Here is a 26,179-nt window from a genome sequence, read left to right on the forward strand (position 1 = left end):
GGGCTCCGCCCACCGGGAGTTCGCGCCACTCACCCCACCCCGGACCCGCCCACTTAGCTTGGGCTCCACCCTCCCAGGAACTGGCGCCGGTTGCCCCGAGCTCCGCCCACTTCGTCCCGGGCTTCCCGCGCCGGGAACTCATGCTGCTAGCCCCGCCCTGGCCCCGCCCTCCGCGCTACTGTCACCACCACCCGGAAACTGCCCCGGCCGCCCCGGGCTCCGCCCACCCCGAGGCGGGAACCCACGCGGGCCACTTACAAGCCCGCCCTTTCCTACGTCTGGTCCAGTCGGTCTTCCTCCGGCCCGGGCCCTGGCCTAGCTAGCCAGCCATGGAGGGTAATGGCCCCGCTGCTGTCCACTACCAGCCGGCCAGCCCCCCGCGGGACGCCTGCGTCTACAGCAGCTGCTACTGGTGAGGGGGCGCGGGCGCAGCCTCTGGGTCTCCCAGGCTCCCGGGCCGCGAGTCGCAACCAGGCCCCGCCTCTTGCCGGGCCCTCCTCTGGGGCGCTCCCGGCCTCTACCGGCGGGTTCTACAGTTCTGCGGGAGGAGGGAGCGGGAACGGCAGCTCTCGTCTCTTGAGTAGAGCGTGGGCTATTGGATGGGGTTGGGAATTCGTCCGGAATCATAGGGTCGATAGTGCATTACCTGTGCCTGGCGCTTGTCGGTTGGATTTGCTCAGCAGATCTCTGCTTCGGGGCCAGGAAGGGTGGAGCTCTGAAAACCTTTGGAGGTTACTCTGCTGAAGCCTGTGGGGTTTCAGACTGAGGTGAAGGTCATTTTAATTTTGGAAGAGAATGAAGGCACAGAGAGTTTGGGATAACTTCCCAAGGTCACCCAGCTAATAGCAGCCAGGAATCCAGTTCAGGCTCGCTGGCACCAGAAACCATGATCTTAACCATCTTGTCATTATAATAATGGTTACATTCATAGAGCACTTGCTATATGCCACGCGTTGTTCTGGGTGGTTTAGGTAAACTAAATCACTGAGCATCACAATAACCCTAAGAGGTAGGTATCGTTATCCCCAGTTTAAAGATGAGAGCATTGAAGCACAGAGGGCTGCAAGTAATTTGCGCAGGGCCACGTAGCTTGTGAATGAAGGAGTGGGGATTTACAGGCAGGGTCTGGCCCCGGAATCCACGCACTGCACCCCTGTCCTAGGCCACCTCTGCAGCTGAAGCACCGCCCCTGCCTTAGTCCTCATACCTACTCTTTCCTGAGTAATGGCTTCTTCCCCAGCTTGTAGTCCTTGTACAGGAAACCTCAGTGCTATCTAAACCTACCCCTCCCCCTTCTGCTGGTCACTAAACCAATGCCACCAAGAGCTTAACATTTGTTCGGCCCTGATTGCATGTCAGGCTCAGTGGCAGGTGCTTCCGTCGATGTCCAGGAGGTAGCTTCTTTTATTATTGTTATCCTCATTTTACTAATAAAAAGACTGAGCCACAGAGAGGCCCCCAAATCACACATCTAGCAAGTGGTGGTGCTGAAACTGGAACCTCTTCGTGATTCTGAAGTTCATGCATCTTAACTACTGCACTATTTTTCTGTCCTGCCTCTCTTCTAAATCCCGTTAGTTCTCCTCCCTAATGTCCATTCATTGTTTTATTCATTCATTCAATAAATATTTATTAGGCACTTGGAGTATGTGGCATACTTCTGGGCACTGGGGATACAGCAGTGAACAAAATCGACAAATTCCCTCATGGATCCGTTGGTTCTTTCATTTTGAGAGAAAAGCAGATAAGGCCCGGTGCGATGGCTCACGCCTGTAATTCTAGCACTTTGGGAGGCCGAGGTGGGTGGATCTCTTGAGGCCAGGAGTTTGAGACCAGCCTGGCCAACATGCAGAAACCCTGCCTTTACTAAAAATATGAAAATTAGCCAGGTGTGGTGGCATGCACCTGTAGTTCCAGCTACTCAGGAAGCTGAGGCAGGAGAATCGCTTGAACCCGGGAGGCGGAGGTTCCAGTGAGCCGATGCCACTGCCCTCCTGCCTGGGCAACAGAGCGAGACTCCATCTCAAAAACAAAAAAAAAACCCAAGTAAACCATGTTTGGGTGATGTTAAGTACCGTGAGAAAAATAAGATAAAGGATGGTGACTTACTTTCTATTAGGATATTTTGAGAAGACATTGTTGATAAGGTGATATTTGAACAGAGATCTGAAAAAAAGAGGGTGGGAGCTTTGCAACTATTGGAGGATGGTCGTTTAAGCAGGGAGAACAGCAGGTACAAAGGCTCTGAGAAGGAATCGTGCTGTGAGTGTGATAGGAACAGTGAGGAGGCTGGTACAATTGGAGTATTGGAGTTAGAGCAGTCTTGTAGAAGAACGGTAAGAGATGACCACTCTACCACAGGGTTTCTCCATCTTGGCTTGAGTGACATTTTGAGCATGATAATTCTTTGCTATGGAGGCAGTCCTGTGTATTGGCAGGACCTGTAGCAGCATCCCTGGCTTCTACCCACTAGATGCTGTTAGCACCCTAGCCCTAGTTATGATAACCAAAAATGTCTCCAGACATTGCTAAGTGTCCTGTAGGGGTTGGAGGGCAAAACTGCCTCTTGCTGAGAACCAGCGCTCTACCCTGTCTGAACACATCAGGTGGGGACACCGCACTACTTTGGCTCCTGCAGCTTTGTGGGTTTTTCTTTTTTCTTTTTTTTTTTTTTTTCAGATGGAGTCTCAGTCTGTTGCCCAGGCTGGAGTACAATGGTACTGTCTTGGCTCACTGCAACCTCCGCCTCCCGGGCTCAAGCCATTCTTCTGCCTCAGCCTCCTGAGTAGCTGGGACTACAGGCACCCACCACCATGCCCAGCTAATTTTTGTATTTTTAGTAGAGATGGGGTTTCACCACATTGGCCGGGCTGGTATCGAACTCCCGACCTCAGGTGATCCACCTGCCTCGGCCTCCCAAAGTTCTGGGATTACAGGTGTGAGTCACCGTGCCCAGTCACCATGCCCGGCCATCCTGCAGGTTTTTTTTTAACTTGAAATGAATGCCTCTTGTCTACTTCTGTTAGCTTCCGTCATGTTGGCTTCCAGATGTTACTTACGCTTCAAGACCCTGCTTAATGATAATAGTGGCAGCCAGTATTTGTTTGGGACTGTGTTGTCGGCAGAGCATTTCTGATTCTGACTTAATTGTTTTGTGTTTTTCAAACAATTGTGGAGTGCCTGCTTTGTGCCAGGGGTCCTCCCTATCTGCATGCATCTCTGACCTCAGCTCATCACTGGGAACCCCGCAGCGTCCCAACCTTTCTGCTGCCAAGATGATCAGCCGACAGCTTGATGCAAATCCACAGCCCGCCCGCCCTCCCTTCCTTCCTTCCTTCCTTCCTTCCCTCCCTCCCTCCCTTTTTTAAGTCCCTTATGCTTTTGTTTAGAGTCTAAAGAACAATTTCAGATGTCCAATCACATATTTTGTTTGAGTTTTGATGTAATAAAAATCTTTTTTTCCCTTCCAACTTTTATTTTAGATTTGGGGTTACATGTGCAGGTTTGTTACATGGGTAAAGTGTATGTGTTGGGGGTTTGGTGTACAAATTATTTTGTCACCCAGATAGTGAGCATACTACCAGATAGATAGCTTTTGATCCTCACCCTCTACCCTCAAGTAGGCCCCGTGTCTACTCTTTCCCTCTTTGTGTCCATGTGTACTCAAGGTTTAGCTCCCACTTATAAGCAAGAACATTCAGTGTTTGCTTTTCTGTCCCTGTGTTAATTCACTTGGGATATTGGCCTCCAGCTCCATCCATGTTGCTGCAAATGACATGATTTTTGTTCTTTGTCATTGCTGTGTACTGTTCCATGGTGGATGATATATACCACGTTTTCTTGATCCAGTTCACCATTGATAGGTACCTAGGTTGATTCTATATCTTTGCTATCATGAATAGTGCTGTGATGAACATATGTGTGCATGTGTTTTTATGGTAGAAGGATTTATATTCCTTTGGGTATATACACAGTAATGGGATTGCTAGGTTGCATGGTAGTTCTGTTTCAAGTTCTTTGAAAAATCTCCAAACTGCTTTCCACAGTGGCTTAACTAATTTACATTCCAACCAGGAGTGTATAAACATCCCCTTTTCTCCACCACCTTGCCAGCATCTGTTACTTTTTGCCTTTTTTTTTTTTTGAGACAGGGTCTCACTCTGTCACCTAGGCTTACAGTGCAGTGGCATGATCATGGCTCACTGCAACCTCAACTTCCTGGGCTTAAGTGATCCTCTCACCTCAGCCTCTTGAGTAGCTGGGAGTACAGGTGGGTACCACCACTTTTTTGACTTCTTAAATTATTTTTATTTGTTTATTTTTATTTATTTATTTTTTTGAGATGGATTCTCACTCTGTCATCAGGCTGGAGTGCAGTGGTGCAATCTAGGCTCACTGCAGCCTCTGCCTCCTGGGTTCAAGCCGTTCTGCCTCAGCCTCCTAAGTAGCTGGGATTACAGGCATGCACCACCACGCCCAGCTAATTTGTGTATTTTTAGTAGAGACGGGGTTTCACCATGTTGGCCAAGATCATCTCGATCTCTTGACCTCTTGGTGTGCCCGCCCCGGCCTCCCAAAGTGCTGGGATTACAGGCGTGAGCCACCGTGCCCAGCCTATTTATTCATTTTTTGAGACAGAATCTCACTCTGTCGCCCAGGCTGGAGTGCAGTAGTGCAATCATGGCCCACTGCAGCCTCGACCTGGTGTCAATCAATCCTCCCACTTCAGTCTCCCGAGTAACTCGGGCTACAGGTGTGCACCACCATGCCCAGCTAATTTTTATATTTTTTGTAGCATGGGGTTGTGCCATGTTGCCCAGGCTGGTCTTGAACTTTTGGGCTCGAGCAGTCTTCCTGCCTTGGCCTCCCGAACTGTTGGGATTACAGATGTGAGCTACTGCACCTGGCCTGACTTTAATAATAGCCATTCTGACTGGAGTGAGATGGTATCTCATTGTGGTTTTGATTTGCGTTTCTCTAATGATTAGTGCTGTTGAGCATTTCTTCATATGTTTGTTGGCCGTGTGCATGTCTCTTTTTCCTTTTTTTTTTTTTTTTTTGAGATGGAGTCTTACTCTTGCCCAGGGTGGAGTGCAGTGGCTCGATCTTGGCTCACTGCAACCTCTGCCTCCCAGGTTCAAGTGATTCTTCCAGCTGAGCCTCCAGAGTAGCTGGGATTACAGGTGTGCACCACCATGCCCAGCTAAGTTTTGTATTTTTCTTTTTTTTTTTTTTGAGACGGAGTCTTGCTGTGTCGCTCAGGCTGGAGTGCAGTGGCGGGATCTCGGCTCACTGCAAGCTCTGCCTCCTGGGTTCACACCGTTCTCCTGCCTCAGCCTCCCGAGTAGCTGGGACTGCAGGTGCCCACCACCACACCCAGCTAATTTTTTGTTTTTTTTTTTTTTTTTTTAGTAGAGACAGGGTTTCACTGTGGTCTGGATCTCCTGACCTCGTGATCTGCCCGCCTCGGCCTCCCAGAGTGCTGGGATTACAGGCGTGAGCCACCGTGCCCAGCCTAAGTTTTGTATTTTTAATAGAGACAGTGTTTCACCATGTTTGCCAGGCTGGTATTGAACTCCTGACCTCAAGTGATCCACGCGCCTTGGCCTCCCAAAGTGCGAGATTATAGATGTGAGCCACTGTGCCTGTCTATCTGCTTTTGAGAAGTATCTGTTCATGTCCTTGGCCTATTTTTTAATGGGGTTGTTTTTTGCTTGTTTATTTAAGTTCCTTATAGATTCTGGATATTAGACTTTATCAGATGCATAGTTTGCAAATATTTTCTTGCATTCTGTAGGTAGTCTGTTTTTTGTTTTGGGTTTTTTTTTGAGACAGGGTCTCACTCTGTCACCCAGGCTAGAGTGCAGTGGCACAATTACAGCTTATTGCAGACTTGACCTCCCAGGCTCAAGTAATCCTCTCACGTCAGCCTCCCAAGTAACTGAAACTGGAGATATGTGCCAGCATGCCTGGTTAATTTTTTTTTTACTTTTTGTAGAGACAGGGTCTCACTATGTTGCCCAGGCTCATCTTGAACTCTTGGGCGAAAGTGGTCTTCCTGCCTGGGCTTCCCAAAGTGCTGGGATTACAAGCACGAGCCTCACAGTGCCTGGCTGTAGGTTGTCTATTTACTCCATTGATAGTTTCTTTTTTTGCTGTGCAGAGCTCTTTAGTTTAATTAGGTCTCACTTGTCAATTTTTGTTTTTGTTGCAATTGCTTTTGGAGTCTTCGTCATGAAATCTTTGCCAGGGCCTATGTCTGGAGTGGTATTTCCTAGGTTTTCTTCTAGGATTTTATAGTTTTAGGTATTACATTTGAGTCTTTAATCCATCTTGAGTTGATTTTTGTATATGGTGAAAGGAAGGGGTCAAGTTTCAATCTTCTACATATGGTTAGCCAGCTATCCCAGCATCATTTATTAAATAGGGAATCCTTTCCCCATTGCTTGTTATTGGACTTTGTTGAAGATCAGATGGTTGTAAATGTAAATATGTGGTTTTATTTCTGGGTTCTCTAACCTGTTCCATTGGTCCGTGTGTCTGCTTTTGTACCAGTACCATGCTGTTTTGGTTACTATAGCCTTCTAGTATAATTTGAAGTTGGGTAGTGTGATGCCTACAGCTTTGTTCTTTTTGCTTAGGATTGTTTTGGCTGTTTGGGCTCTTTTTTGGTGCATATGAATTTTAGAATAGTTTCTTCTAATTCTTCCAGAACTTGCTTGCTCTTCCTTCCTTTCCCTCCCTCCCTTGTTCCTTCCCTCTCTCCCTCCTTCCCTCCCTCCCTCCTTTCTTTCTCTCTCTTTCCTTCCTTCCTTCTTTCTTTTTTCTTTCTTTCTTTCTTTCTTTCTTTCTTTCTTTCTTTCTTTCCTTTCTTTCTTTCTTTCTTTCCTTTCTTTCTTTCTTTCTTTCTTTCTTTTTCTTTCTTTCTTTCTTTCTTTCTTTCTTTCCTCCTTTTCCTTTCTTTCTTTCTTTTCCTTCCTTTCCGTCCTTTTCCTCCCTTTCCCTCCTTTTCCCTCCTTTTCCCTCCTTTTCCTTCTCTTCTCTTTCTCTTTTTCTTTCTTCTTTTTCTTTCTGGAGAGTCTTGCTACACTGCCCAGTCTGGTTTCAAACTCCTGAGCTCAAGTGATCCTCCCACCTCAGCTGAGGCCTTGGGATTACAGTTGTGAGCTACTGCACCCCACCTACAGGTATTTCTGTTTCAGCTGTGACTCCTTGTATTTCCAAGTATAAGATCACCTCCTCCTTTTTTTTAACATTGAAACTTTCATGGGATTCTCCTACGTGATATTCACTGTGCTCTTGAAAAACAATTGCTGACTAAAAGGGACTAAAAAGTCAGTGACTCTTACGAAGTTTACATTTTTTTCTGTGTAACATTTACATATATTTCAAAAATAACAGTGTATGTTCAAGCCACATTATGTATTCAGCTTACCAGTAGTGCTTGTGGTATCTGTGGATTCATGAACTCTTTGTAGTTTTTCTAATTATTATTTTTTTTTATTTTTAGACGCAGTGTTGTTCTGTCACCCAGGCTGGAGGAGCAGTGATGCGATCTTGCCTTATTACAACCTCCGCCTCTCGGGTTCAAGTGAGTCTTGTGCCTCAGCCTCCTGAGTAATTGGAATTATAGGCGCATGCTCCTACGCCCGGCTAATTTTGTGTTTTTATTTTTATGTGTGTGTTTTTTTTTTTGAGATGAAGTCTCACTCTGTCACCCAGGCTGGAGTGCAGTGGTGTGATCTCGGCTCACTGCAACCTCTGCCTCCTGGGCTCAAGTGATTCTCATGCCTCAGCCTCCCAAGTAGCTGGGATTACAGGTTTGTGCCACCATGCCTAGCTAATTTTTGTATTTTTTTTTTTTAAGACAAAGTCTCGCACTGTTGCCTGGGCTGGAGTGCAGTGGCACGATCTCAGCTCACTGCAACCGCCGCCTCCCAGGTTCAAGCAATTCTCCTGCCTCAGCCTCCCGAGTAGCTGGGATTACAGGTGCCTGCCACCACACTCATCTAATTTTTTGTGTTTTTAGTAGAGACGGGGTTTCACTCTGTTGGCCAGGCTCGTCTTGGATGCCTGACCTCATGATCCACCCGCCTCGGCCTCCCAGAGTGCTGGGATTACAGGCGTGAGCCACTGTGCCCGGCCATTAATTTTTGTATTTTTAATAGGGTTTCATCCTGTTGGCCAGGCTGGTCTTGAACTCCCAACCTTAGGTGATCCGAGGTCTTAAACTCCTGACCTCAGGTGATCTGCCTGCCTCGGCCTCCCAAAGTGCCTGGATTACAGGCATGAACCACCTTGCCTGGCCCCTTTGTATTAACTCTAAGCACACCTTTAGAGGGGAATGAACAAACAGAAACTACAACCTATACCTCTTCCCATATCCCTCCGAATTAATGACTCCCTCTTCCTTGCTGCATGCATCTTTTATGGCCTTCTATGATGCTTGCCATTTATGAATTTGGATGTCTCTGCTCATGGTCTGTAAACTCTAATTTATCATCATATCCTCCAAGCACTTAGCACAGTATTTTGTACATTATAGGCTCTTGAAGATATTTGCGGTAAACTCCCCCCAAAACTTCTATAAGCCAGAGAGATAATTGCCTTCTTCAAACCTGGTGTTAGAACATTTAGATTAAGGAAATTTTATCGACTGTATATATACCATATGTCATGTTGAAACAGTCAGTAAAATTTTTTTTTTTAGAGGTTGTCTCACTCTGTCACCCAGGCTGGAGTGCAGTGACACAATCTCGGCTCACTGCAACCTCTGCCTCCTGGGTTCAAGTGATTCTCCTGCCTCAGCCTCCTGACTAGCTGGGATTACAGGCACCAGCCACCACGCCCAGCTAATTTTTGTATTTTTAGTAGAGACAGAGTTTGACCGTGTTGGCCAGACTGGTCTCAAACTCCTGACCTCAGGTGATCCACACGCCTCAGCCTCCCAAAATGCTGGGATTACAGACGTGAGCCACCATGCCCAGCCCAGTCAGTAAATTTTTATTACTCTATAGTACATATCATATGAAGTAGTCAGTAGCAGTAGCAATCTCCCCCCACCCACTTTTTTTTTTTTTTTTTTAAATCACAACCATCACTCTTCCCTTGTGGTTTCCTAGTTATTTTAGAGAAAAAGAAAACCATGGGAGAAAAATATGTCCAACTTCCGTATTTTAAGCCTAGTTTTATGGCGCATTTGAGACAGGCAAGGCAAAGATGGATGAACTGAAAGAGTGTCTGCTTCTGTAAGATGGTGACCATCCTCAGGGCTGTTCATGCCTTGCTTCATTTTTAGGTAGTGTGGTGTGGATGAAATTAGGCTTTGGGCCGGACGCGGTGGCTCACACCTGTAATCCCAGCATTTTGGGAGTCCGAGGCAGGTGGATCACCTGAGGTCGGCAGTTCAAGACCAGCCATGGCCAACACGTGATGGCCAACATGTGAAACCCCATCTCTACTACAAATACAAAAATTAGCCAGAAGTGGTGGTGTGCATCTGTAGTCCCAGCTACTTGGGAGGCTGGGGCAGGAGAATCGCTTGAATACAGGAGGTGGAGGTTGTAGTGAGCCGAGATTGTGTCACTGCACTCCAGCCTGGGTGACACAGCGAGACTCCATCCCCCCTTCCCCCCGAAAAAAGAAACTAGGCTTTGACAGACTGAGCCACATTCTGTGAACAGAGTGTTAGTGTAGCTCATTTTGAGCAAAGGTGCTGTGTATCTTATTAGAAAAAGATAGGAACCCAACAGCTGAGCTGTGAGTACTGCCTGCAGTGACTGGTTTCCCGTGCATGGGGGTGCAGCTCGGTTACTGCTCTGTTTGATGTAGTCACTTTATTTAGGCGGGTTCCGAGCACTGCTTCAGATTGCCAAAGACCTGTCATGTAGAAGAGAGATTCATCTGGGGAAAGGTATGGGAAGATTGATTTCAGTTCAGTATGAGAAAGAACTTTCTAAAAATCAGGCCTCTTGAGAAGGCCAGTCACAGTGGCTCATACCTGTAATCTCAGTACTTAGGAAGGTTGAGGTGGGAAGATTGCTTGAGCCCAGCAGTTCAAGACCAGCCTGGGCAATGTGGCAAGACCTTGTCTCCACACACACAAAAATAATTTTTAAAATTAGTTGGGTGTGGTGATGTGCATTTGTGGTCCCAGCTAGTCAGGAGGCTGAGGCTGGGAGTTTGAGGCTGCAGTGAGCTGTGATTGAGCCACTGCACTTCAGCCTGGGCTACAGAGTGAGACCCTGTCTCTGAAAATAAACATAGGCTGGGCACGGTGGCTCACTCTGTAATCCCAGCACTTTGGGAGGCTGAGGTGGGTGGATCACTTGAGGTCAAGAGTTTGAGACCAGCCTGGCCAACATGGTGAAACGCCATCTCTACTAAAAATACAAAAGTTAGCTGGGTGTGGTGGTGCACGCCTGTAATCCCAGCTACTCAGGAGGCTGAGGCATGACAATCACTTTAACCTGAGAAGTGGAGGTTGCAGTGAGCCGAGATCACACCACTGCACTACATCCTGGGCAGTGAAGTGAGACTCTGTCTCTAAAAATAAATAAATAAATAAAAATAAAATTGTGTCCCTTTCTTACTAGAGGGGCATGGGGAATCCCACTCACAGGGATTCCCCCCAAATGAGTTCCTGGACATATCACATAATTGCTCCTGATTCTTTCCAGCCAGGAGGCTTCCAACCCAAAACACCCATCCTGCCCCATTTCTAAAGAGAGCAGGGAACCAGTGTTAACTAAGATTTTTGTGTGTTTACAGTATATGATTATGCCCCTTTTACAAATGAGAAAAGCAGATTCTTGGAGAGGTCAAGATGGTCAAAGCCTTTTTTTTTTTTTTTTTTTTTTGAGTTGGAGTCTTGCTCTGTTGCCCAGGCTGGAGTGCAATGGTGTGATCTTTGGCTCACTGCAACTTCTGTCTCTCAGGTTCAAGCAATTCTCCTGCCTCAGCCTCCCAAGTAGCTGGGATTACAGGCACCCGCCACCATGCCTGGCTAATTTTAGTATTTTTAGTAGAGATGGCGTTTCACCATATTGGTCAGGCAGGTCTCTTGGCCAGGCTGGTCTCCAACTCCTGACCTCGTGATCCGCCTGCCTCGGCCTCCCAAAATGCTGGGATTACTGGCCTGAGCCACCACGCCTGGCTTTTGTCAAAGGTTCTTACCTTATAAGTGGCTGAGTTAGAATTTCAGCTGTATTACAAGTTGCTGGGCCCAAAACTCATAGAATATTGACATATTTTATCAGTTATAAAATGCCTCCATGTACAAGCACTGCTAGGGGAGGTAATCAGCTCTGTGTGGAGAGGGGTTTAAACACAGTATAGGTTGAATACCAGCTTGTTGGGATGTTTTAGAGGAGATTCAAACGTTAGCCAGTTGTTGGATGACATGGTGTTTAAGGTCTTTTCCAACTTTTTGATGTCATTATCAGTATTTTGTTCAAATTTAAAAGACACACAGAATGTTCTCTAATCTTGATTAAACAATTATTTTATTTCAGTGAAGAAAATATTTGGAAGCTCTGTGAATACATCAAAAACCATGACCAGTATCCTTTAGAAGAATGTTATGCTGTCTTCATATCTAATGAGAGGAAGATGGTAAGTTGGTGAGTGATTGCAGAAAGAAAACAAGAGATTTAGGATGACATTAGAAGCTAAATTAAAAAAAAAAGAAGCTAAATATAGCATGGGTGTAGTACTCTTCTGAAGTGTGCTTTATTAAATACAGCAACAGTTAAAAGCTTGCTTTTGAATGAGATTTTTTTCCTTACAAGGCACGATTGAGTTAGAAGAGTTGAGTCCCTTCTGTCGCCCAGGCTGGAGTGCAGTGGCATGATTCTTGGCTCACTGCAACCTCCAGCTCCTGGGTTCAAGCGATTCTCCTGCCTCAGCCTCCCGAGTAGCTGAAACTACAGGCGTGTGCCACCACGCCCAGCTAATTTTTGTATTTTTTAGTAGAGATGGGGTTTTGCTGTGTTGGCCAGGCTGGTCTTGAACTTCTGGCCTCAAGTGACCCTCCCACCTCAGCCCCCCAAAGTGCTGGGAGTACAGGTGTGTGCCACCATGCCCAGCTTAGTCCCTTACTTTAGGTAAGGAAATATGTGATGGTCTACACAGATAAAGTCCCTTTTCTTTAGGTATTAATGTAGACCTGTTTTTTTGTTTGTTTGTTTGTTTTTTCTTTTCTTTCTTGGTATGGAGTCTCACTCTGTCGCCCAGGCTATAGCACAATGGTGCGATCTCGGCTCACTGCAACCTCTGCCTCCCAGGTTCAAGTGATTTTTGTGCCTCAGGCTCCCAAGTAGCTGGGACTACAGGTGTCTCACCACCATGCCTGGCTAATTTTTGTATTTTCAGTAGAGACAGGCTTTCTCCATGTCGGCCAGTCTGGTCTCGAACTCCTGACCTCAGGTGACCTGTCTGCCTTGGCCTCCCAATGTGCTGGGATTACAGGCATGAGCCACTGTGCCTGGCCATTTTTTTTTCTTTTTTTAAATTCAAGATGGAAGATATAGACTTTTTAAAAATTGCTTAGAGACGCATACTCTCAGTTTTAAAGTAAGGATTTGTCTCTGGAGTTTAAATAGAACTACAGTCAACTTATATGAAGAATTAGAAAAAGTAAGCCTTTCGTATTTTATAAAACACGTTTGCAGGCATCATCTCATTTGACCCCAATGGAAGCCCTGTGAAGTAGGCAAGGTTTGGACAACTTTCTTCATTTTATAGATGAGGAAATTAAGACTTAGGGTGGCCCTATGAATAATTAAATGGGAAAGCAAGATTTGATACCTGCCAGGACTTCTGATTCCTAGTTCAGATCCCTTTTCATTCTCCGAAGACCATCATACAATAACTTGTGCTCTTGAGAGCTTTCATTGTTGGGGATACTTAGAAGGATTTAGATTTCTTCTTCTTCATTCATTCCTTCACCTTGATTTTTGCATGCTTAAAAATATTTTATTTCTCATGTGTGTATTGCTTTAAATAATTTAGTAGTAGCCAGGTACAGTGACATGTGCCTGTAGTCCCAGCTACTTGTGAGGCGGCTGAGGCGGGCAGATCTCTTGAAGCCAAGAGTTCAAGGCTGCAGTATACTATGATGGCACCTGTGAGTAGCCACTGCACTCCAGCCAGGGCAGCATCGCAAGATGCCGTCTTGGCTGGGTGCAGTGGCTCACGCCTCTAATCCCAGTGCTTTGGGAGGCTGAGGCAGGCAGATCACTTGCGATCAGGAGTTCGAGACCAGCCTGGCCAACATGATGAAACCCTGTGTCTATCAAAAAAAAAATATAAAAAATTAGCCGCGTGTGGTGGCACACGCTTATAATCCCAGCTACTTGGGAAACTGAGGCAGGAGAATCGCTTGAACCCGGGAGGCGGAGGTTGCAGTTAGCCCAGATTGTGCCACTGCACTCCAGCCTGGGTGACAGAGCAAGACTCTGTCTCAAAAAAAAAAAAAAAAAAAAAAAAATCCCGTCTCAAAAAAAAAAAAGGGAAAATAATTTAGTAGTGGTTTAACTGAAGGTATGGCTTATGAAATGTATTGTATTTTGTAGATACCTATCTGGAAACAACAGGCGAGACCTGGAGATGGACCTGTGATCTGGGTAAGACAGTTAATACAGAGAGTATTGATACATTATGACTTGTAACCCCTTAGTGTTCTGTATGTTTTGGTAAAGCAGAGGTGACCTAAGCAGTAGAGAAAGGCTACGGTAATTATTTATAAATTGACCTTTTGAGAATAGATGTTATTTGGTCTAAGGTAGAAACACTGTAGGCATATTTTCTTTTAACTTTTTGTTTTGAAATTATTATAGGAATGATTTTAAATGGTGGATTCATTTGTGATCTCCTAGACTCTTACCATTTCGCACAGGAAGGAACTTCGGCTACACATTAGAAATATCCGGAGACTTAAACATGTAGTTTTTGGCTGGGTGCATTGGCTCACGCCTGTAATCCCAGCAGTTTGGTAGGCCAAGGCGGATGGATCACTTCAGGCCAGGAGTTCGAGACCAGTCTGGCCAACATGGCAAAATCCCATCTATAATAAAAATACAAATATTCGGCCGGGCTCAGTGGCTCAAGCCTGTAATCCCAGCACTTTGAGAGGCCAAGGCAGGTGGATCACTTGAGGCCAGGAGTTCAAGACCAGTCTGGCTAACATGGCAAAACTCTGTCTCTACTAAAAAAAAAACAAAGATTAGCTGAGCGTGATTGCACGCACCTGTAGTCCCAGCTACTCAGGAGGTTGAGGCAGGAGAATTGCTTGAACCCGGGAGGTGCAGTGAGCTGAGATTGTGCCACTGCACTCCAGCTTGGGTGACAGAGAGAGACCCTGTCTCAATAAATAAATAATGTAGTTTTCTGATTTAGTAAATCTAGAGAGGGGTTCAGGAGTTAGTGTTCTTGATGAACTCCCGGGTGAATGTGACTGGCATTTGAAAAATACAGATCTACTCCCACCCCTTTGTTTTTCAGGGAAGAAATAAACACAGAGAGCAAAGTGAGTAGCTCAGAGTCGCATGGTCAGTGGCAGAACTGGGTCTCAGACCTAGGTCCTTTTGAGTACACATCTACATGTCATCTTAACCTGTTCCCCTAAAGAATGGAGACCAGGGTTGGGCGCAGTGGCTCACACCTATAATCCCAGAACTTTGGGAGGCTGAGGCGGGTGGATCACCTGAGGTCAGGAGTTTGAGACCAGCCTGGTCAACATGGTAAAACCCCATCTCTACTAAAAATACAAAAATTAGCTGGGCATGGTGGCAGGTGCCTGTAATCCCAGCTACTCGGGAGACTGAGGCAAGGAGAATCGCTTGAACCTGGGAGGCAGAGGTTGCAGTGAGCCGAGGTCACGCCATTGCATTCCAGCCTGGGCAAAAAGAATGAAACTCCATCTCAAAAAAAAAAAAAAAAAAATAAGAGTTTTTATGCTAATAAACACGAAAGCAAAGGAAAAGGAAAACGACACTGATGAAATGTAACAAACTCCTAGTTTCTGGGTATTTATTTAAAATTATGTATCATTTAATTGGCTTCACTCATTTATTTAACATGTATATATTGAGTGTGTTTTATATGCCAGGCTAAAAACAGATTAAAACCCGTGGCCTCACAGAGCTGAAGTTCTCAGTTTCGTTGCCAGCAGGTGATCTTGCATGAAAGCTGCTCTTGCATGAAAGCCCAAGCCCCTCAGCTCTGGGGTTAGGAGCATGGGCTCTGGAGTTAGGCATACTGGGTTTAAGTCCCAGGCCTCTCATTGGTCAGCTGTGGGATCCAGATAGGTTATTTACCCTCTGTCTTCAGTGTCTCCCCCCGGTCAGTGGGGTCGTGAGGCTTAAATGAGATAATGCACAGGAAGCATCTTCCTGGTGTCTGCTACTGGTACTCAGGAAGTGTTGGCAATTACTGTTAGCAGTGGTACCTAACCCCCGTTATAGATGGTCCATGTGCACGAGAAATCATCCCTGTTGCTGAACAGCTTAGCTGATTTTGAGTGGTGGTCTTACTCCCCATCCTAGGGAAACTTGGAGGGGAAGGACCAGTAGCCATGTCCCGCTTACACATCTCATGGCAGCTCAAGATGGGGAATCCTGTTGCAAGAAGTCTCCCCACACCCTCTGGCAGGTTTTGCTTTGCCTCGCTGCTGTCCTGTTGTAGGGCATGGGTAGGCCTCGCTGAGTGAGCACAGACACCAGTGAATAGTAGTGAGTAAAATTCAAGAACACTAAATCCTGAACCCCTTTCTAGATTTACTAAATCAGAAAACTACATTGTTAACACTGTCTCTGGATAATTCTAATGTGTAGCCAGACTACATATTGCCAAAGTCCCTTCCCATGCTAAATGGATAAAAGTCTATGACATCACAAATATATCTGCCACATTAGCCATTTAAAATCATTCCTATAATAATTTCAGGTTGGGCGTGGTGGCTCACACCTGTAATCCCAGCACTTTGGGAGGCAGAGGCAGGCAGATCACCTGAGGTCATGAGTTCGAGACCAGCCTGATCAACATGGTGAAACCCCGTCTCTATTAAAAATACAAAAATTAGCCAGGCATGGTGGCGGGCGCTTGCAGGCCCAGCTACTCAGGTGCCGGAGGCAGGAGAATTGCTTGAACCTGGGAGGCAGAGGTTACAGTGAGCCGAGATCGTACCACTGCACTCCATCCTGGGCAATACAGTGAGACTTCATCTCAAAAAAAATCATTCCTATAATAATTTCTTTTTTTAAATTTTATTTATGTATTTTTTTTTTTTTTTTTGAGATGGAGTCTCACTCTGTTGCCTAGGCTGGAGTGCAGTGGTGTGATCTCGGCTCACTGCAACCTCTGCCCCCCCAAGGTTTAAGCAATTCCTCTGCCTCAGCCTCCTGAGTAGCTGGAATTACAGGCGTGTGCCACCACGCCTGGCTAATTTTTTTATTTTTAGTAGAGATGGGGTTTCGCCATGTTGCCCAGGCTGGTCTTGAACTCCTGACCTCAAGTGATCCTCCCGCCTCGGCCTCCCAAATTGCTGGGAGTACAGGCATGAGCCACTGCGCCTGTCCTCCTGTAATAATTTCAAAACAAGAAGTTAAAAGAAAATATGCCTATGGTGCTTCTGTCTTAGACCAAATAACATGGAGCAGATGGTGGCATCTGTAGGTGACATCCCTGCTCCTAACATAGTCAGTCTTTTCCTGGCAGCTGGGCAGACACTGAACCAACTCAGAGAGTGAGGCCGCTGCTCAAGCCTGCATTCCTTGGCTCCTCATCTGTGCCATGAAGGCAATTTTGGGCCAACGCTTTTCCTTTGCAGTCCCTCAGCTGCCTAGTGTATAGGAGTGTGGACCTGAACTTACTAGAGAGTTGTGAATAGTCATTGTTTATGCCTTTTCGCAAGTTGTACCTTCTTTCTGGAAAGCTGTCCCCATCAGGCAAGATTCTGCAATGGGGTCCTTTCCTCTGTGAAACTCTCCTTGGCCATTGGGCTCCCGTCCTCTTCCTTTCTTGGTTGGCTTTAATTTTTAATTTTTGTTTATTTATTTGTTTTTGAGACAGATTCTTGCTCTGTGGCCCAGGCTGGAGTGCAGTGGCATGATCTTAGCTCAGTGCAACCTCCGTCTCCTGGGTTCAAGTGATTCTCGTGCCTCAGCCTCCTGAGTAGCTGGGGCTACAGGTGTATGCCACCACGCCCGGCTTATTGTTGTATTTTTAGTAGAGACGGGGGTCTCACCATGTTGGCTAGGCTGGTCTCGAACTCCTGACCTCATGTGATCCACCTGCCTCGGCCTCCCAAAGTGCTGGGATTACAGGCATGAGCTACCATGCCTAGCCTTTGGTTGTCTTTTAAAAGGGTTGATCATTTACACACTAATGCTTCTAGCAGCACTATGAGATAGACCAAGCTTGTCTAACCTGCAGCCTGTGGGCTGCATGTGGCCCAAGACAGCTTTAAATGCAGCCCAACACAGATTTGTAAACTTTCTTAAAACATTATGAAATTTTTTTGTGATTTTTTTTAAATTTTTTTTTAGCTTATCAGCTATCATTAGTGTTAGTGTATTTTATGTGTGGCCCAAGACAATTCTTCTTCTTCCAATGTGGCCCAGGGAAGTCAAAAGACTGGACACCCTTGAGTTAGATACTCCAGTTATCTCCATTTTATAGAAGAGGAGACTGAGGCTGCTGAGGGGAGGGGCTGAGATTGGAACCAGGCGCTTACCTGCTCCTGCCCACATTGCTCTCCTGCCTCTGATGTTCTCTGTTCTCCACAATGTCCCGCAGCAGTTTACCTGGTTCCCACTCACTTCTCTGGGAGCTTCTTGAGGGTGAGAACTTATCTTTTTCATCTTTGCATCTGCAGTTCAGCAGCACAGTCTTTCACGTAGAATAGAGTGTGTGCGGTTCAAAAAAACTGATATGGGGCTGGGCACAGTGGCTCACACCTGTAATCCCAGCACTTTGGAAGGCAGAGAGGGAGATCACTTGAGGCCAGGAGTTCGAGACCAGCCTGGTCAACATGGTGAAACCCCATCTCTACTAAAAATACAAAAATTAGCTGGGTGTGGTGGCGCGCCTGTAATCCCAGCTACTCGGGAGGCTGAGGTGGGAAAATCGCTCGAACCCCGGAGGCGGAGGTTGCAGTGAGCCGGGATCATGCCACTGTACTCCAGCCTGGGTGACACGAGAGAGACTCTGTCTCAAAACAACAACAACAACAAACCTGTAATATGAATTAGAAGATGTTAAGAGAGAAACAGAATTTGGGTAAGGCAGAGATTCTGGCAGGGGGTGGGAGAAGATAAAAAATTGATTAGTGGGAAGAAAGCCTTTAGCTGGAGCTTGTGTGGTGGAAAGAGGTAGAGAAGGTTGCTGCAGATGGAGGGGAATGACATGAGCAGACCCAATGGGAGGCAGTGGTGGACTGTTTGGGGGCATGGAGGATAGGATGTATCTGGGGAAGTCCAGAGAATAGGCATTCATTTTTGAATCTTTCTGTTTTGCTAAGATAGACTTAGAGCCAAAGGCAGCACTCAGGCTTTTAAAGGCACAGCATCCCTAGTCTGAAGTATTGTTCTTACCTCACAGGATTTATACAGGGCTCAAGTAGAATGATATTTGAGAAAGAAAGTACCTTTTAAACTCTGAGATATTGTAGAAATATAAGATGGTATTACTAATGTTGCTAGGTTGCTTTGATTTCACAGTGCTGTTCTCTATGAGAACGTTTTTCTTTGCAAGAACTCAGAGCACCACATTGCTCATGTCGCTTGATCACCTCCCTGAAATCCCTTTCAGCTCATCGCTGGTGTTGGGCAGTACCTTGAGTCTGAGAGTGAGGGTGAGAATTAACATCCACACTATGACAGAGTTGTGTGGGAAAAGCTGTCTTTTTCTTTCTCTCTTAGTGGCTACAGATGAAGGCTTGGCTAACTTCTTTTTTTAAAAAATAATTTTTCCTTTCTTTTAATTGCAAAAGTGGTTCCAAACTAGAAATTAAAGTCCTCCTTCTCCTCTCCAGGCTGACCCCCAGAAGCCTCCTTTGTTATTAGTTTGGAGCAGATCCTTGCAGATGTTTTCCTCTGCATTCAAATGCATGCAAATGTACTTCTGAATGCGCATGTATGTCTTTATATACAGATAGCTTTTAACAAATAGCAGGTGGGGCCGGTACCGTGGCTCACACCTGTAATTCCAGCACTTTGGGAGGCTGAGGCAGGGGGGATCACTTGAGGCCAGAAGTTGGAGACCAGCCTGGCCAACATGGTGAAACACCATCTCTACTAAAAATACAAAAATTAGCTGGGCGTGGTGGCAGGTGTCTGTAGTCCCAGCTACTCAGGAGGCTGAGGCAGGAGAATCACTTGAACCCAGGAGGCAGAGGTTGCAGTGAGCTGAGATCATGCCACTGCACTCCAGCCTGGGTGATAGAGCAAGACTCTGTCTCAATTAAAAAAAATAGGTGGGGCCAGGCGCGGTGGCTCATGCCTGTAATCCCAGCACTTTTGGAGGCTGAGGCGGGTGGATCACCTGAGGTCAGGGGTTCAAGACCAGCCTTGCCAGCATGATGAAACCCTGTCTCTACTAAAAATACAAAAAATTAGCTGGGCATCGTGGTGCGCGCTTGTAATCCCAGCTACTCGGGAGGCTGAGGCAAGAGAATTGCTTGAACCCGGCAGGTGGAGGTTGCAGTGAGCTGAGATCGTGCCATTGCACTCCAACCTGGGTGACAGAGTAAGACTCCATCTCAAAAAAAAAAAAAAAAAAAGTTTCCTAGAGGTAAAATTGCAGTTTCAGAGGATGTGCATTTAATGACTATGAACATTTGCATTATTTAACCATTTCCCCCATCTGTGGACATTTAGTCTGTTTTCATGTTTTCAGGGTGTTGTGTTTGCTTTATTCTATTTTGCTATTATAAGGAGGGCTGTAGCAGTCCTATATCCTTTTTAGTGATAATGTATGTGTCTGAATACTGGGATTTCATCATTATGAAGTAACTTGGTTAACTTCAGCAACTTTTACTTCTAGGATTACCATGTTGTTTTGCTTCATGTTTCAAGTGGAGGACAGAGCTTCATTTATGATCTCGATACTGTCTTGCCATTTCCCTGCCTCTTTGACACTTATGTAGAAGATGCCTTTAAGTCTGATGATGACATTCACCCACAGTTTAGGAGGTGAGGACATTCAGGATGGATTTACTTATTTTCTGAAGTAAGAATTTGATGATTCCACAGAGGTTCTTTTTTTTTTTTTTGGACAATTGTTTTGTAAAGATCTCGTCTGGCATCACCATTGAGTTGATGTTTAAGAATGATGTATTTGCAACACAGGAGATTCAAAATGTTTTAAAGCTTTAAAAGTCATCTATCATACAAAAGGTTGGCATTCTTTTAAAATTTTGTGTGATAAGATCTCAAACATTTAATTTCAAGCAGATTGGGGATTTTTCTTATATTCTTTTTGTTTTTGTGGGGATACCTCGTGCTGTCACCATTGAGAGGGCTGTGAAGGCGGCATCAGAAAATTATGCCTGTTGCCCTTGATACACAAATCGAGTAAATCAAGGCAACCAGATATATTTTTGTGCCTTTGCCTTTCTGTTTCGGGTTTTTGTTGATCATTTCCTATGCTTCTCTAATACGTAGTAAAGTTGACTGTGTTACTAACCATACAGAAATGCATGAGTAGTTTTGTGCATGTCATAGGAAATGAGTCCATATAAAAATGGAGTTAGAATTTCAAATGTGACACCTCCCTAATGTGAGTGTATATTGATTTTTCTGCAGGAAATTTAGAGTGATCCGTGCAGATTCATATTTGAAGAACTTTGCTTCTGACCGATCTCACATGAAAGACTCCAGTGGGAATTGGAGAGAGCCTCCGCCGCCGTATCCCTGCATTGAGACTGGAGGTGAGCCAGGATGCCTTCTCAGAGGGGGTTCTGATTGATCACCTACACATCAGCATTTTTCCTTAACGGAGGACAAAAGTCAGGTCGTTCTTTGAATAAAACTCCATGAATGAATCCCAGCACTTTGGGAGGCCGAGGCGGGCGGATCACGAGGTCAGGAGATTGAGACCATCCTGGCTAACACGGTGAAACCCTGTCACTACTAAAAATACAAAAAATTAGCCGGGTGTGGTGATGGGCACCTGTAGTTCCAGCTACTAGGGAGGCTGAGTCAGGAGAATGGTGCGAACCTGGGAGGCAGAGCTTGCAGGAAGCTGAGATCAGGCCACTGCATTCCAGCCTGGGTGACAGAGTGAGACTCCATCTCAAAAAAAACAAAAAACAAAAAATTCCGTGAATGATAAGGAGGTCATAGGAAATAATACTTCTGTGTGTGTATTAGATTCAGAAATGAAGGCACAGAGAATAGGACTGGAAGGCATAAGAACTTGTGGGAGAGGAAGGGTGTTAAGGATCAGAACCAGGGCACCTGCAAACTGCTGGATTATTGGATGTAGCTACTGCAGGGACACTGAACATCAGGAGACTAGCATGCTTGTGTCATTTAACAGCGGGACTGGTAGCACCTTGCCATGGTAGGGTTTTGTGTTATGGTGAAAGAAATCCCCATTTCATCCTTATGATGTGTGAAATGTCACTTTGGCTATATAATAAAATCTGCATTAGAGGGAGGTGAGCGCTAGCAGGTTTTATTGTACCACTTGTCTCATTTATGTGCTTTTAGGCATCAATCCAGTTGATAATTTCCTGACATTTAAGAAGATAAAGGGTCCTTCACCCTATTACTATTGTTTGGCATTCATATGAGTTTGAAGCATTATTTACATTTGTAAGTAATTCACAACATTCCCACTTAGGGGTGAGATCATCCCAACACCTGGATAATACAGTCTGTGTGAAAGTGCTCTGTGAGCTCTGCAGCATGTCAGAAAAATAGGGCAGTAGTGTTAGTACTTCAACAAGGGTCTGAGCATGGTGGCTCATGCCTGTAATCCCAGCACTTTGGGAGGCTGAGGTGGGTGGACCACCTGAGGTCAGGAGTTCGGGACTAGCCTGACCAATGTGGTGAAACTCCGTCTCTACTAAAAATACAAAAATTAGCCGGGTGTGGTGGTGTGTGCCTGTAGTCCCAGCGCCTTGGGAGACTGAGACGGGAGAATCGCTTGAACTGGGAGGCAGAGGTTGCAGTGAGCCGAGATCGCACCACTGCACTCCAGCCTGAGTGACAAGAGCGAGATTCCGTCTCAAAAAAAAAGAAAAAGAAAAAAATAGTTTAACAAAGAAGAAAGTAAAAAATACATTTGGCATATTTGAGGGGACTGAACACTAAGAGAGGGTTCAAACTCTGATTTTTGAGGCTGTCTATGAAAAGCTCTCATAATTTAAAAAATTTATATTGGAATTGCTTATCGGTACACAGAGCTGCTTCCTGGCCTCGGTGTGAGAACTGGCGAAGCTCCCTGGTAAGGAGAGGGCTTGAGGGGTCTGCCTTAGCATCTGCGGCAACCTGCTCTACAGGGCCTGGTCTGGCCACAGTGTGCCTTTAGCAGCAACCTGTTTCCCCTCGAGATGTGAGCACCTAAGACAGAACCTAGTGCATAGCAGGCATTTAGTGAACCCCTTGTCAGCCCTGGTCCGACTGGGGCAATTCCTTTGGTTTTGTTGACTGCTAGTCATTGGATGCTGTTTTGTGCTAGGCCTTTGCCAGCCCAAATACTATATGGGCTGCCAAAGTGAGCACTGCCAGCCCAATTTTCTTTCTTTCTTTCTTTTTTTTTTGTTGAGACTCTGTTGCCCAGGCTGGAGTGCAGTGGCACGATCCCAGCTCACTGCAACCTCCATCTCCTGAGTTCAAGCAATTTTCATGCCTCAGCCTCTGGATTAGTTGGGATAACAGACATGCACCATCACACCTGGCTAGTTTTTTTTTTTTGAGATGGAGTCTCACTCTGTCACCCACACTGGAGTGCAGTGGTGCGATGTCGGCTCACTGCAAGCTCCGCCTCCCGGGTTCATGTCATTCTCCTGCCTCAGCCTCCCGAGTAGCTGGGACTACAGGCGCCTGCCACCACGCCCAGCTAATTTTTTTTTTTGTATTTTTAGTAGAGATGGGGTTTTACCGTGTTAGCCAGGATGGTCTCGATCTCCTGACCTCGTGATCTGCCTGCCTTGGCCTCCCAAAGTGCTGGGATTACAGGCGTGAGCTACCGCACCCGGCCACACCTGGCTAGTTTTTATATTTTTAGTAGACATGAGGTTTTGCCATGTGGGCCAGGCTGGTCTTGAACTCCTGGCCTCAGGTGATCCTTCCGCCTTGGCCTCCCAAAGTGCTGGGATTACAGGGGTGAGCCACTGTGCCTGGCCCATATTAACCAAAAATTAGCCAGGCGTGGTGGTGCATGCCTGTAATCCCAGCTACTCAGGAGGCTGAGGCAGGAGAATCGCTTGAACCTGGGAGGTGGAGGTCGCAATGGGCCAAGATTGCACCACTGCACTCTAGCCTGGGTGACAGAGGGAGACTCTGTCTCAAAACAAAGAAAACAGACTTTAAATTAATGCATGTTTTAGATACATGCATTATTGGGTATGTTGGATTTAGTTATGGAATTGACTCTTTTTTTTTTTTAAATCAAGATAGGGTCTCAGTATATTGCTCCTGCCTTGGCCTCCCAAAATACTGAGATTACAGGCATGAGCCACCATGCTGGCCAGGATTAACTCCTTTTTTTTTTTTTTTGAGACGGAGTCTTGCTCTGTTGCCCAGGCTGGAGTGCAGTGGCACAATCTTGGCTCACTACAACCTCTGCCTCCTGGGTTCAAGCAATTCTCCTGCCTCAGCCTCCCAAGTAGCTCGGATTCTAGGCACCCACTACCACACCTGGCTAATTTTTGTATTTTTAGTAGAGACTGGGTTTTACCACGTTGGCCAGGCTGGTCTCGAACTCCTGACCTCAAGTGATCCACCCGTCACAGCTTCCCAAAGTGCTGGGATTATAGGCGTGAGCCACCGCACCTGGCTGCTTTTAATCTGTTTGAGTAAAGGTTCAGAGTAGCGTTTCTTTCTTCTCTTTTTTTTTTTTGAGACAAAGCCTTGCTTTGTTGCCCAGGCTATAGTGAAGTGGCGTGATCTTGGCTCATTACACTTTCCAACTCCCCAGTTCAAGCAATTCTCCTGTCTCAGCATCCTAAGTAGCTGGGATTAGAGAGGTGTGCCACCATACCCTGCTAATTTTTGTGTTTTTAGTAGAGATGGGGTTTCACCATGTTGGCCAGGCTGTTCTCTTAACTTCTGACCTCAAGTGATCTGCCTGCCTCGGCCTCCCAAAGTGCTGGGATTACAGGTGTGAGCCACCGTGCTTGGCTCAGAGCAGCCTTTCATCGAGGGCTAATTTAGCACCCCCTACTCTGACATGACCCTTCTGAGGACACTACTGAATGCTGCATATTACGAGTTCTCTCCACTTTGGCTGGTGGTGACATGAATTATTTCTAGCCCTGTGGAAGTTCTGGTATTATTAGACCCACCCCTTCTTGGTGCTTCTTTCCCTGGCCTCATGAAGTTTCGTTCCATAGAAGAGAAGATCAGTACTTAGCCAAAGACTCAGGGGGTCCCCTCTGCTGATCTTCAGAGCTCTGACTCTCTGTGTAGTCCCCTCTTCACTGATATTCTGTTTCCCTCAGTTTGGGTGTGTGTGTTTTGTCATGATTGGATTGAAGTTATACATTCAAGGCAAGAAAACTACAGAAGTGACATTAAGCCCTTATCCATTTGCATAATTTTACCTACTTTTGGTCTTCTGCATTGTTTTATTGCTGTTAAACCAAAATTGTGTTTTCAGTGGACATTTTTTTTTCATATATTTTTTTAGATTCCAAAATGAACCTGAACGATTTCATCAGTATGGATCCCAAGGTAGGATGGGGTGCTGTCTACACACTATCCGAATTTACACATCGGTTTGGCAGTAAAAACTGCTGAACTTGGCCTCAGGATGTGGAACTGTGGAGAAATTCTAGGACATGAACAAGCTATCCTTTCATCGAGGACAGCAAACATTATGGTACAGTTGGCTTGGAATTATGTCTTTCTCTTTTAATTTGATTGAGTGGAAATCTGAGTGAATACAAATATAAATGAACAACATAAAAACTTTTGACATGTCAAATTGAAACTTGATAAAGTGCGTACTTGCTAAGATATTCCTGTGGCTCATGTGTTAAAACATGAGGACTTAAGCCAGTAATCGTTTTTGTTCAGATAGAGGTGTGGAGGTAGAGCCAGCCCCTCATGTCTGTTCTGGATATTTTGTGTCTCTCCAGCTACATTGTAAGCTCCTTGAGGGCAGGGCCATGGCCCATTGCTCTGTGAATCTCAAATGCCCATAAAAGGTGCCCATAAAATGTTTTCTTGAATATTTGAATGTGCTGTTGTCTGGAAAGGGGTAATATTGTGAGCTGAATCAGCAATAAGTATTAGTCTTTTTGGACTATGGTATTGTTAAAAAGATTGCAGCCCTCTCAGACTTGAGTGTTAATTGGCTTATTTATTTATGGCTTTAAATAAAATTGATTTAACATTGGTTTGTTTTGAAGATTTTTGATGATCTGAAATACCTAAATATGCCTCAATTGTAGATGGGAACCAGGGCTTTAAAAAATATTTATTACATGTGCCTTCTGGAAGACATCTTGGTCATTTGGCTTTAATCATATCATTCCAAATGAAAGATATTTGGCATTACACTGGCATATAGTACCAGCTCTCATGTTTTCATGATTCTGCTTTAAAAATGAACAACTTCTTATAGCAAGGATGTCTGACCTTTTGTTCTTAGATGAGCTTTCTACTTATTAAGAAACTATCGGCTGGGCATGGTGGCTCACGCGTGTAATCTCAGCACTTTGGGGGGCCTAGGTGAGCGGATCATGAGGTCAGGAGTTTGAGACCAGCTTGGCGAACATGGTGAAACCTTGTCTCTACTAAAAATACAAAAATTAGCTGGGTGTGGTGGCTGGCGCCTGTAATCCCAGCTACTTGGGAGGCTGAGGCAGAATTGCTTGAACCTGGGAGGTGGAAGTTGCAGTGAGCTGAGATCATGCTGCTGCACTCTAGCCTGGGTGACAGAGCAAGACTCCATCTCAGAAAAAAAAAAAAAAAAGAAACTGACATTTAATGCAAATCCTCCACCT

General features: G+C 45.6%; 1 protein-coding gene across 2 annotated transcripts; it reads left to right on the top strand.

Moving 5' to 3' along the window:
- The first annotated feature begins 113 nt into the window (after positions 1 to 113).
- On the top strand, positions 114 to 25,568 carry NTAQ1 (N-terminal glutamine amidase 1). Of its 2 annotated transcripts, XM_054497489.2 has the most exons (7): positions 362 to 412; positions 7,511 to 7,591; positions 11,514 to 11,613; positions 13,575 to 13,625; positions 20,044 to 20,192; positions 20,805 to 20,929; positions 24,859 to 25,568. In XM_054497489.2, the coding sequence occupies exons 3-7, from the start codon at positions 11,611 to 11,613 to the stop codon at positions 24,966 to 24,968; spliced, it is 438 nt and encodes a 145-aa protein (XP_054353464.1). In that variant the 5' UTR covers positions 362 to 412; positions 7,511 to 7,591; positions 11,514 to 11,610; the 3' UTR covers positions 24,969 to 25,568. The 2 variants fall into 2 exon arrangements, with proteins under 2 accessions (XP_054353463.1, XP_054353464.1); XM_054497488.2 differs by lacking the exon at positions 7,511 to 7,591 and having other exon boundaries at positions 114 to 412.
- The last annotated feature ends 611 nt before the right edge of the window (positions 25,569 to 26,179 follow it).

The sequence above is a fragment of the Pongo pygmaeus genome, chromosome 7 (assembly GCF_028885625.2).
Source record: "Pongo pygmaeus isolate AG05252 chromosome 7, NHGRI_mPonPyg2-v2.0_pri, whole genome shotgun sequence".
Lineage (NCBI taxonomy): Eukaryota > Metazoa > Chordata > Mammalia > Primates > Hominidae > Pongo > Pongo pygmaeus.